The following is a 12,518-nucleotide window of genomic DNA, read 5'->3' on the forward strand; positions in this document are numbered from 1 at the left end:
CAGGCTTCCCCCATTCAGCTGCTGCTGAAACTGACCAGCAGCTGAATCGGGGAAGCCAGTAGCAGAGCAGCTGGGGTGCTGCCGGGTTGGTCTGGTAGCGCTGCCCCTCGGGGCTGCGGGACCAACCCGGCAGCACCCCAGCTGCTCTTGCGGACGCCTGGGACAGAGCAGCTGGAGTGCTGCCGGGTTGGTCCTGCAGCGCCAAAGGACGGCGCTGCGGGACCAACCCGGCAGGACCCCACCTGCTCTGCCCCCAGGGGTCCCCAAGTCAGCCGCTGCTGAAACAGATCAGCGGCTGATTCCAGGAAGCCCGGAGCAGAGCAGCTCTGCCCCGGGCTTCCTGGAATCAGCCGCTGATCTGTTTCAGCAGCGGCTGACTTGGGGACCCCTGGGGCAGAGCAGCTGGGGTGCTACCGGGCTGGTCCCGCAGTGCCTAGGGGCGGTGCTACGGGACCAACCTGGCAGCACCCCAGCTGCTTTGCCCCAGGCGTTGGGATTCAGCCGCTGCTGAAACTGACCAGCAGAGTCAGTTTCACCAGCAGGCTGAATCCGGATGCCTGGGGCAGAGCAGCTAGGGTCCTGCCGGGTTGGTCCCGCAGCGCTGTCCTTTGGCGCTGCGGGACCAACCCGGCAGCACTCCAGCTGCTCTGCCCCAGGCGTCCCCAAGAGCAGCTGGGGTGCTTCCGGGTTGGTCCCGCAGCCCCGAGGGGCAGCACTACGGGACCCACCGGGCAGTACCCCAGCTGCTCTGTCCCAGGCGTCCCCAAGAGCAGCTGGAGTGCTGCTGGGTTGGTGCCGTAGCGCCGCCCCTTGGCACTGCGGGACCAACCCGGCAGCACCCCAGTTGCTCTATTGCAGGCATCCCCGATTCAGCTGCTGCTGAAACTGACCAGCAGCAGCTGAATCAGGGATGCCTGGGGCAGAGCCGGACTATCGTAAGGGGGGGCTATGAGGGGTCTGGGGTGGCATCCCCTCCCACCCCACTCCAGACCCCTCATAGCCCCCCCTTCTGATAGTCCGGCATATTTGATAATCCGGCACCCCCTGGGTCCTAAAGGTGCCGGATTATAGGAAGTTTACTGTATTTTTCTAATTTTTCATCACTGCACATACACTCTTCCCATCACTGTTTTTCATCTCAAACCTAAATTTTAATTTCTGACAGTATTTTTAAGAATAATTATATCCCTTCCCCAGATATCACTTTCAGCAGCTCAAGGGCATTCTTATTGTTCCTGTGGTCTTCAAGCTGAGCTCCAACTTTGTAAAGAATAGATATTTAAAATTCTGGGCGCACATTCCATGAGATGATAAACAGCTCAGAGTACGATAGATGTAGGATTTCAGTGTTTATTATACTCTGCCCATGTAGGTGTTTAAAACGAAAAGTGGAGAGAAACTTTTGGAAATAAAGGCTCATGATGATGAAGTACTTTGTTGCAGTTTCTCCGCAGATGACAGATTTGTAGCAACGTGTTCAGTGGATAAAAAAGTGAAGGTAAAGTTACAGTGGTGAACACTTTTCCTCAGGGTAGAATAAGTGGCTCTTTTTCTAAACTTTTTCAATTTAAATTGAGCCAGCGTTAAGATCTTTTGTTTATGTATACCTTACGTGAAAAACAAGTATTGTAGGTGCTGGTTTTTTAGTTTGAAAAGAATTTTAAAAGACATGCTTTTATTTTATATGTTTTAATGTAGAGCATAGTTTTGTATAAAGCGTAATTTGCTATATTATTTAATTTTAAGATTCTTCAGTATGGCTGGTGTATAATATTATTTGTCTGTGTGAACAGAATCATTACAACGTAAGTGACATCAGTACCATAATTAGGGTTGCCAGATGGTTTCAACAAAAATACCGGATGCACCTGACATTACATCACGATTTACGTTACATCTTATTTAGAAAATACCGCACATTTATATTTTCCTCATTTATGTTTTCTCATGGTTACTGGTTTATAGAGGTGCAACCAGGATCAAGTTTATTTAAACAGAATACTGCAGAGCTTTCAGCATGTAACCATGTAATCACTAGGATTTTTTGTGGTTACATAGTTACCTTTTTAAACTTATTTTTACATCCTTAGTTGCTGGTGTGTCAGAAGAATACAAAAGAGGGATCATTCTCCACCAGCAAAGCTGAAGGAGCCAGCGACTGTAAGATACGCCCCCCACAGTTAGGCCACATCACCAGATTTCAGGGTAGGGCCACATTGACTCCTGCTCCAGCACGGCAGTTGAGTCTGTACCCACTTTACTCGCCCAACCCTAGTGGCCAGCAGCTGCCACTACCCTCCACAACAGAAGCATTGAGGCTGCTCAGGACTTGTTGCACTTCATGGCACCATTCTCATTCCTTAGGGCCAAAGAGATGGTTGGCGCCACCCCATTATCAGGTGCCATCAAGAGAGAAGCTGGCAATGATGTCCCGATGTTCTCCTTCTCCATGGCACCCTCCAGCACTGGCACCTCCTGAGAGAGCCCAGTCAATCCTCCAGATGTTAATAATCTGCACCCTGAAGTTTGGCTCCTCCATGGTCTTCTTTCTAGGAGACCTCAGAATCAGTCTGACTCCTACCGCTCCAGTAGTGGCATCTACATTAGTGGCATCAGCACAGGCATTGACTGTAGCTTCTACACTGTCTTGGGCTTCAATACTTCTGTCAGCACCGTGTTCAGAGCCAGCAGCCCCAGCACTAAGGTGCACAGCACTGTACACATTGCCACTTCCGCAGGCCTCCCAAGAGTCACAGGATCCCTTGGGCACTCCTGACAGGGAGCAGCCTCCTGTTATGGGGGCCTTCTTATTGTCATTGGAACAGGCACTGGTAGACACTGCCATAGCCCCAGTGATTGAAGACAGCAGGGTGTGACAGCAGCTGCTGTGTTGGGCTGCCCAGGATCTTGGAATCAAGGCAGAGGTAGTCTAGGATTCTGAACCCATGGTGGACATCTGTTCCTTCTCACATTATATGGTCGCTCATAAAAAACTTTGTGGACTCCACCAAGGCCCTGTGGCAGACCCCTATTGCCAAGCATAATGAGCAGTGATATTTTGTGCCTTCTAATTGTTCATAACCATTACGCTCCCACACACAGCCTGATAGCAGTGTCTCTACAACAAGGCAAATTAGCGCAAACAAGAAGGTTTCAGAGGGCTCTCTCCCCAAAATAGAGAGGCTAAACATCTAGACCTGTCTGGAAGAAAGGTCCGTTCTTCAGATGAATTAGAGCTCTGAATTTCAAGCCAGCAAGCTGTTGTCAGCTGCTATTTATAGAACACCTGTGCAGCAATACAAAACTTGCAGAGCTGCTCACCCTAGACTCCTATGCTGAGTTTATGGCGTTGGTTGAAGAGGGCAAGCTAATCTTCTGAGCTTCCCTCCAGGCTGTTTTGGACAGTGCTAATGCCACCATGAGATTCATGGCTACAGAGATTGCCATTAGAAGGGGATCATGGCTTCAGGTGTTGGGTCTCCCATATGAAGTCCAGCAGACTATTCAAGATCTCTCATTTGAGGTTGTGACTCTGTTCTCTGAGAAGATAGATAAAAGGCACACCAGAACAAAATCTGTATCCACTCAACATCACATTTTTGTCCTGACTATCACCTTTCTAGCGTGGATGGTCCTGTATCAGTTTGGACCATTGGGCACATGTCACACTAGAGAGGGGATATGTAGTACAGTGTGCCAGATTCAAACTTTGGCCACTTCAGTCATGGCTACCATCAGTGTGTTGGCCAGTCTGTGACAGTCTGTACATGATTGTAACGCTGCCTTACCTGGTACTCTATTCCTGCCTGTGGTGGCTCTACTCACAGATAATGTGTGAATGGATCCCTTTCATCAGCCCTCAGTCATTCCTCTCTCCTGTGACAGACACATCAGACTTGGGCTGAAGAGCACATTTGGAAGACCTCAGAACACAAGGTCTTGGTATCAGGCAGAACTCAATCTCCACATCAGTGTTAGAAAGCTGAGAGTGATATGCCTGGCAAGCCAAACTTTCCAGGCCCACCTAACGGGGAGATGTGTATTGGTCATGACAGACAATGCCACAACAATGTTTTATATCAACAAATGAGGGTGTACGATCCTCTCCCGTATGCCTGGAAGCCCTCATTCTGTGGGACTTCTTTGTAGAGAACTCGATTACACCTGCAAAATTGTACCTTCCTGGAGTGCCGAACAAGTTGATGGACCATCTCAGCAGGTCCTTACATTACCACAAGTGATCCCTGCATCCTGACATCATAAACTCAATGTTCCATTGTTGGGGCTTTCCCTAGATAGACCTGTGTCACATAACACAACAGGAAGTGTCAGCTCCTTCTTGAATCAGAGTCAATGATACATCACAGACATGATTCTCCTCCCATGGAGAGTCCATCTCCTATACAAATTTCTGCCTATCCCTCTCGTTCACAAGGTGCTCCTCAAGATACGGAGGGAAGATGCTTCAGTGATATTATTAACTCCAGTCTGGCCCTCCAACATTGGTAAACATCACTCCTGGAAATGTCTGTGAAGCTTCACGCACTTTTTATTGCTCTTCCCAGATTTACTAACTCAGGATCATGGCTCTCTCCAACATCCAAATCTTGAGTCATTGTACCACATGGCATGGAGGCTTCATGGCTGAACCCAGTGGAGTTCTTTTGCTCTGTTCAAGTCAGACAAATCCTCATTGGAAAGAGGAAACCATCTATGAGAGCTACCTACCTGGCCAAGAGGAAGAACTATTCATTTGCTTGCCTCGGTGCTATCTCCACTAGGCTGTCTTCTCCACCTCAAGCTACAGATGCTGTCTGTGTCATCAGTAATGGTTCACTTGGCCACTTTCTCTGCCTTCCATCCAGGCACAGAGGGAAGCTCGATCTTTGTTAACCTGTTGGTCAGAATTTCCTCAAGTCTCAGCAGACTAAGCTTGCAGGCCTTAACATCAGAGCCCATTTACACTGTGTTCCATAAGGACAAGGTTCAAATGAAGCCTCATCTGGCTTTTCTCCCAAAGATTGTCTCCAAGTTTCACATCAACCAGAATATCGCCCTTTCTATATTCGATTCTAAGCCACACTCAAGCAGTAGGCAGCAAAGGCTTCAGTTATTAGATGTTTGCAGAGTGCTAGCCATGTACATTGAGAGAAGGAAACTATTCTGCAAGTCCTTCCAGTTATTGGTGGCAGTGGCAGACAGAATGAAAGGTCTTCCTGTCCCTACATTCATGAATGCTGCAGCCTAGCAGGGGTACCTGCTCTTCTGGTCACTGCACATTCCACCAGAGTTCAGGCCTCTTCCAAGTGTCTCTGGCACAGGTTCCCTCCCAGGGAATCTGCAGAATAACAACATGATCTTCCATACACACCTTCACCAAGCTCTGTGCTGTCAATCAATAGGCCAAGGATGATGGAAGAGCAGTGTTCCAATGAGTGAGCAACTGTGACTCCACCTCCTGAACTTAGACTTGTGAGTCACCTTATTGTAACTAACAGAACAAGCACTCAGAAGAAAAGAACAGGTATTAATCTTCTTGTAATTGTGATTCTTTGAGATGTATTGCTCATGTCCATTCCAATAACCACCCTCCCATGCCTCTATCAGGGTTTGGCAGGGCTCTGTATTGAGTGCCATGGAAGCATGAGTCAAGGGGGTGCCCAGGCCAACCAAAATTAAAGCTGCAATGGGAAAAATCTTTCAGCTTCCATGCATAGGCATACACCTGATTGTAGTGGGCATGAACAATGCTTCTCTAAGAACAGCAGTTATGAAAAGATGAATAACCATTTTCTTTAACTCAAGACTTTTTTCTAACATCATCTCTGTTTTTCAAATGTTTCAGTGAGGTGCAGGCCTGCCCATTTTGGCAAGGTAATTTGAAAAGATAATTCCAAGCATCTTTTTGTAATTACATTTTTAGTAAAAGCTTATTGTCTGACTACTTTTGTTTTTAAAAGCCTCCTCTATTTTCCCGTCTTAGCCATAAATTATTACTTGGAAGTAATATTTTTCATTTTAAAATATAATAATTTCAGATTTTTACCTTCTTTCAGATGTTACTTGGAGAAACACTGTAAAATAGTTACAATCTTAGGAGAAAAGTGAATTTCATTTATAGTAAATGTTTCAGTATAGCTGTAAAAAAATCAACAAAAACACACTTTGTTTTTTATAAGTGTATGAAATATATATCAAATGATTTTTGGTTGTTTATTCAAATCAATTAGATCTGGAATTCAAGAACTGGTCAGCTTCTGCAGGTATACAAAGAACATGATGAACAGGTCAACTGCTGCCAGTTCAACAACATGGATGATCAACTTCTCTTAGCCACCTGCTCAAATGATACTTACATCAAAGTAAGTGGAAAATGTTGAGATTATTTTATACTGTTCACTAGTAAAATGATTTGTTGTAAGTGTACATGCACTTAATAAATACCATAAAACAAGTTCCTTGACTCAAAAAGCTGACTCTAAGATATTAGACAAGGCACATGACAACAATGTAGGTAAGGAAGAATATAGTGATAATTTCTCAGAAGATAGGTAGAATTCCTAGAAGTCCATTTTTTACAAGGGCTAGTGAGACAGTGGAGTGGGACTTAGCTTAAGAGGACAAGGAAGCTGCCTCAATAGGAGACAGTATGCTAAAAAGTTTGAAAATGAGAGTTTGGGAAAAGGCTAATAGAAAAAGATTAGGAATGGAGTAGTGATAAGAGCAGAAAGTTTGGAGAAGGAAAGATTATGTATGATCTTCTAATTCAGGGTTGTGATCATTGCTTAAATATCAGAGGGTACAGAAAGCTAATGAAGAGACTCAAGGGAAGGGGTTTTTGTTGAAATGGCAAGAGAAATAGATGTTATTAGCAACTGCATTTTTGAATGATTGGGAATAGTGGGCAGAGTAAGTGAATAGGAGAAATCAGAAAGGAAAAGTGTAATAATTGAGGCAAAATGACCAATGCATAGAACAGAGGTTCTCAATTGTGGTCCACAGACCAGTGGTGGTCTGTAAGCTCCATTCAATTGGTCTGCAGATCGTTTCCTCTAAGGTGCATGCCTGGCGGATGCACACAAAACAATGAAGGGCTGTCCACCTAATTAGTGGCTTGCAGGCATGGCTCCACTAATTAGGTGTTTGGACCCTGGAGAAAGATGCGCATGTAAGTTGAGGCAGTGGCATTAGGGGAAGTAGGAGGTAGGTAGGAGGGGGAGAAATTGGGTGAGAAGAGGGCTTAGGAATTAGGGATGTGCAGGATTGTGGCAGCCAAAGAGGAGACTTTTCCTAGCTCCAGGACTGCGGATGCTGTGGAGAGACAGTCCTCCTTCCAAGCCTCTACTCTGTAGCGGCTAGAGATGTAAAGGATTAACCAATTAGCCCCGTAAGCATTGCCCTACTGGCATGCTTACCAGATAACAGGTTAACCGTTGCCATGCCCAGATGGAGCTGTCCCCCACCTGCGCTGCAGGGGACCCAGCCCGGCCAGAGCAGCCACACTATGGGTGGGGGGCTGCTCTGGCTGGGCCAAGCCCATCACACAGCCCCCTGCCTATGGCATCATGTGGTAGGCTCTGCCCTTTCCGACTGGGTCCATTGGACGGAGGGCTGATTCAGCGGCCTCCCACCCACGGTGCAACATGGTGGACCAGTTAACCATATAGCTTAACCGATTAACATTTTAAATGGGATTTTATATCTCTAGGTATGGCTGTGATAGGGAAGACCCTTAGGGATATTAAAATGAGTTGTGGGCTTTTATTTATAGAACCAAAACAAAAATAAAAAATAGAACAGTACACTGGAATGGATGAGGTGTTAGGATAATGACCAAGATTGTCATTTGACTAGTGACTTTATATGCCTCAATTTTTGAGACACCTTCACAGGATCTGATTTTTCAGAAAGCACTCAACTTACTCATTAAATATTTGGGCCCCTTTGAGGTATTTCAAATGGGGCATCCAAAATCATCTACTCTTAAAATAGCTTGTCTGATGGACTAGAGAAGACGGGATAGAAACCAAGTATTGCCAATGCAAAGGACAAAATGAATAAAGAAGAGCCACTAAAGGTAGTACTGAAGGACCATTTAGGATGAGAATCGAAAAAGATTATAGATTCAGAGAAATGAGAGTGATCAAATGTTCAGAAGGCTATGTTCAGACAAAAATTATAGTGGCCTTTTGATGTAGTTAGCAGGTCATTAGTGACATTGGGGTAAGGATAGATTCAATGGAGTACATTAATTGGATGTAAGACTATTTAAGGGGGATCAAAGAGAGTTTAGGAATTATGAATAAACTGCTCCTAATCTAGGAAGATAGGATAAAAAGAGAGGTATTTTGAGAAGCATTGTGATCAAGGCAAACTTTCCATACTGGTCTCTTCCTCTCACCCCACCCCAGTTTACCTTCTTCAAAGGCCTTGTCTTCAAAAGGGTGAGAGGAAAGGCATGTTCTTAGTTTGAGTTAATTAACTGAAGTGTACTAAAAACTTTAGGTAAATCCTTGTGAAGATAGGCAATTTTTAGTTTTCACGTGCATTGGTAGGTCAAAGTAAAACATTTGAAAATCTCAGCCTAAAAGTTCAGGTAACTTAACTTAATGAATAAGTGTTGCCACTGATTTCCCTGTGTTGCTTTGTATGTGAAGAAAAATCTGAATTAAAGCTTTTCTCCAGTTTTTGAATGTGGATTCCTGTTTTTGATAAGAAAATTTTTGACGTTCTTACCTTTAGAATTTTTTATTTTTGTTTAATAGCAGTTGTGTTGTTTACTTTATATGCAGCTTTGGGATTTGAACAGAAAACATTGTCGAAACACAATGTTTGGTCACACAAATTCTGTCAGCCACTGCAGATTTTCACCAGATGACAGATGTGTGGCTAGTTGCTCAGTAGATGGAACTTTAAAGGTATGCTTTGTAAATAACCAGTCTGGTTTTTATTATAGAAATTTCTGTTATCTGATTATAACATACTTTTCATTTTTATACTGTCTTCTATTCAAGACTCTCAAAGCCTTTTAGAAATGGTAATGAACAAAACCAAGTATTTTCACTGAGTGGTAGCTGAGTGGCATTTCTATTTTAAAGATGGCTCAGATGTTAAAAAACTTGCTCAAGATCCGAGAATAATTCTGTGTCATAGATGAAATAGAACCTAGGTGTCTCATTTCTAGTCCTTTATTTTCACCATCCTTCTTGTCATGTAACTTTTCTAATCAAAAGTGTGATTTTTGTGATATATTTTTAAATAATATGCGTGTAATAGCTAAGATTTAGCCTGATTGAAAAAAGAGATCTACTTATTAAAATATATCTTCAATATGTTCATCAGGAATGACTAAAACACAAACTAGCTGGAGCAGAGATTTTTGTAAAGTAGCTGTTCCCCAATATTGTAATGTTTTCCTTTAAAAATGGAGGTATAGTTACCAATTACAACCTAAAACTTGTACCATTTGAATCACTGTTCAAAGAACATAAGAACGGTCAGACCAAAGGTTCATTGGGAACATTCAGGCTCATCTTGAAAATTAAACTAAGAATACTGTATGTGCCTTTTAATAATGAAATCAAAACATCAATAAATTAATGCTAATTTCACTCATCAATACTAATTGATTTTTAAAACTAACTTTAATAATATATTTATCCTTGAAGTTTTGGGATGTGTGTTCAGGAAATGAACTGAAAACTATTGATATAAAAGAATTCTTCAGAAATGCAGATGAACACCAAGATGATGTGGAAGTGTTAGTGAAGTGTTGCTCCTGGTCAGCAAATTGTACTACAATAATGGTGGCAGCAAAAAATCGGCTGTTAGTAAGTTCTTCATAATATTCAAACTCTTATTTCTTCTTGTGGCCTCCATTTTGTTTTACTTCAATCAAGTGAAAAAAATACTTTGTCAAAGTGTGTGCGTGTGTGTGTGTGTGTGTGTGTGTGTGTTAGTACAAATTGTTAGTGGAGGATAGCAGGAACATTTTATAGTATGAGGAGAAAAACATTTAAATTATCTTCATTCCTACAGTACAACTGTCCTGGAGATCAAGATGCACTAGTTTAGATATGTGGGAGAGAGCAGCTATGACCTGCATCATCTTCATATCCTGAGATGTGGGTTGTGAAAAATTAGCTGGAAGCAAACCATGCAGATAATGTATACACTATATGTAACGTATGGCAAGAGTCCAGGTATTTTCCTAAAGAAGGGGCTAACTTACAAATTTTGAGAGATGCTATAAATTGTTTTCAGCTGCAAGCTCCCTCGGGACCTAACTGATTCCGGACAAGGGAGTTTTCCAGACCAGGGAAGGTCTTGTGGGAGGGGGGCACATCAGCCTCTCTGCTGGACTCCTGCCTGGCACCACTGCCCTCAACCCCCATGCTGCGGCAGCCGTGTGGGCTCTGTGGCCCCATTAGATCAGGTGGCCCTGGCAGCCCGAGAGCTCTGCTGGTGGTCCTTTGGGTGCTTGCAGCCCTGCCAGCTCTGAACTCTGTGGCCTCTTCCCCACCACCTTCCTGGCCCTTGGTAGCCCCCCATCCTGCGATCTCCGGTGACCCTGCTGGCTTCCCAGCACCACTGGCGGCGAGCTTGGTGGCTCCCCTGCCCTTTGGAGTCCAATGGCCCTGTTGACTTCCCGGCCTGCTGCAAGCTCTGCTGTCTCCTCACCCCATGATTCCGGCACCTCCTCTGGCTTCCCAGCCCAGCTGGCTGCAGGCTCTGGTGCCCTGTGGGCTCCGTTGGTCTTGCTGGTTGGCTCTTCTCCAGCCACCAACAACTACAGATGTTGCTGGATCAGAGAGTTCCAGACCACAACCTGTACTGGCTAAATGCTATTTAATGGACTCACTCCTGAACAATTTTTGTGCACATATTGTTCCCTTTTACCCAACAGGATTTTTTTTATTTATATATTTCTGTCTGTTTACAATTTGTTTTGCCATTCATCGAAGCTGGTGTGATTCAGCTCTGGGGAAAGATTGAGGAATGAAATCCTTCTGCCTATTTATTCATTTATTTTTATTTCTGGACCTACGCAATGTCTGAATAATATGGGTGACGGGCAAGATTCAACATTTTAGCACCAAGTTAGCATGGTCTCATTGTCAGATCTTATTGGCTCTCTCTGTTTTATGGGTGCTTTCTGCCTTTTTCTCTGAACAACAGCCAAGCAGCTGGAGTTACCTGGGGGGAGGGGGAGACAGCTACTTTTACTCAAAGCACCTGGAAGGGCTGCCTGTGAAGGGGGCTGTGGGGATAACAGAGCGTTTCCTCCTCCTTTATTCAAAGCAGCCCAGCACATGGGGTTGCCTGGGAGGGAGGAAAGCTGAGAGGGGCAAGGAGTTGCTGCTGCTTTTTTTCAAAAACCGGTTCAGCACATGGGGCTTCCGGAGGGAGAGAGGGTGGAGGCGGCAGGGAGTTGCCCCCGTTTGTGTACAAAGCAGCCCAGCACATGGGGCTGTCTGGGAGGGGAAGTGAAAGAGGGTTGCTATCTCTGTTTGCAGTCACACTCTGATGACAGCTGCTGGGGCTGGTTGAGAAGGAGTTGCCACTTTTTACAGGCACAATGATGGCAGCTGTATCTGCTCCAGAGAGTTGGACTCTGAGTCAACTCTCCCTCCCAACCCCCATACTGACTCCTCCCCACTTCTATTCCCACTTCCTCCCCCCCCTCCACACAACAATTTACCATTTTCCACCTTCTCCTTCTACAGGGTCAGAACTCAGGAGAAGGTAGCTAATTAGTGCAGGCATGCTGCATGGCTTCACTAATGAAGTGGGCAGGTCTTAATTTCTTCTTGCATGGCTACTCAGCCATACACTTTTCAGGGAACTATGGTGGGCAGTAATTTTTAATGAGGGGCCACTCCAAGAATTTGTAAGTGGTCGAGGGCTGCATTCTTCCATGATATTAATGGAGGAAGTGCAGACTCATGGATGGAGGTTGAGTGCAGAATGGAGCTCAGAGTAGGAGATTGGGTATGTTAAAGATAGATTAAAGAGATTAAATATTTGGGTTTTTTGCATAGGTTGGGGTATAGAAGAGGGGTGGGATCTGTATTTAGCATTGCTGATTGGATCCAATGGTTAATTACTCTAGCTATTAAAAATACATTATCTTTATTTGTAGTCAGAATTTGTCTTTCTTCAGATTCCAGCCATTGTTGTATCTTTCCCTGTTAGATTAAAGAGTTCCTTATTTAATCTGTTTTCTGCAGATACTTATAGACTATTACCAAGTCACCCTTTAACCTTCTCTTTGTTAAGCTCAAAGAGTTTAAATCACCCTGAGGCATGTTTTTTAATCATTCATGTGATTCTTCTCTGACCCCTCTCCAATTAATCAACATCCATCTTGGACAGCTTCCATTACCAAAATAAGAAAACTAACTCTATAGCACTAAGACGGATACTAATACAGAAACCAAATTCCTTTCTGAATGCAATATTTTGCAATATAAAATGATGCCTACAGTTACTGCAGGGACTTTGTACTAGCTCCGTGC

At 44.2% G+C, this 12,518-nt stretch overlaps 1 protein-coding gene across 4 annotated transcripts in view; it reads left to right on the forward strand.

Moving 5' to 3' along the window:
* APAF1 (apoptotic peptidase activating factor 1) overlaps positions 1–12,518 on the forward strand; it is an 86,456-nt gene that overhangs the window by 37,023 nt on the left and 36,915 nt on the right. For 3 of the 4 annotated variants that reach the window (XM_075934030.2, XM_075934012.2, XM_075934001.2), the window contains 4 exons: positions 1,373–1,498; positions 6,231–6,362; positions 8,793–8,918; positions 9,669–9,830. In XM_075934030.2, the coding sequence (XP_075790145.2) occupies positions 1,373–1,498; positions 6,231–6,362; positions 8,793–8,918; positions 9,669–9,830 (546 nt within the window). The remainder of the gene's footprint in view (positions 1–1,372; positions 1,499–6,230; positions 6,363–8,792; positions 8,919–9,668; positions 9,831–12,518) is intronic. The other variant, XM_075934023.2, reaches the window with a different exon arrangement.

Source organism: Pelodiscus sinensis, chromosome 1 (genome assembly GCF_052426305.1).
Source record: "Pelodiscus sinensis isolate ZL-2025 chromosome 1, ASM5242630v1, whole genome shotgun sequence".
In the NCBI taxonomy this organism is placed as follows: domain Eukaryota; kingdom Metazoa; phylum Chordata; order Testudines; family Trionychidae; genus Pelodiscus; species Pelodiscus sinensis.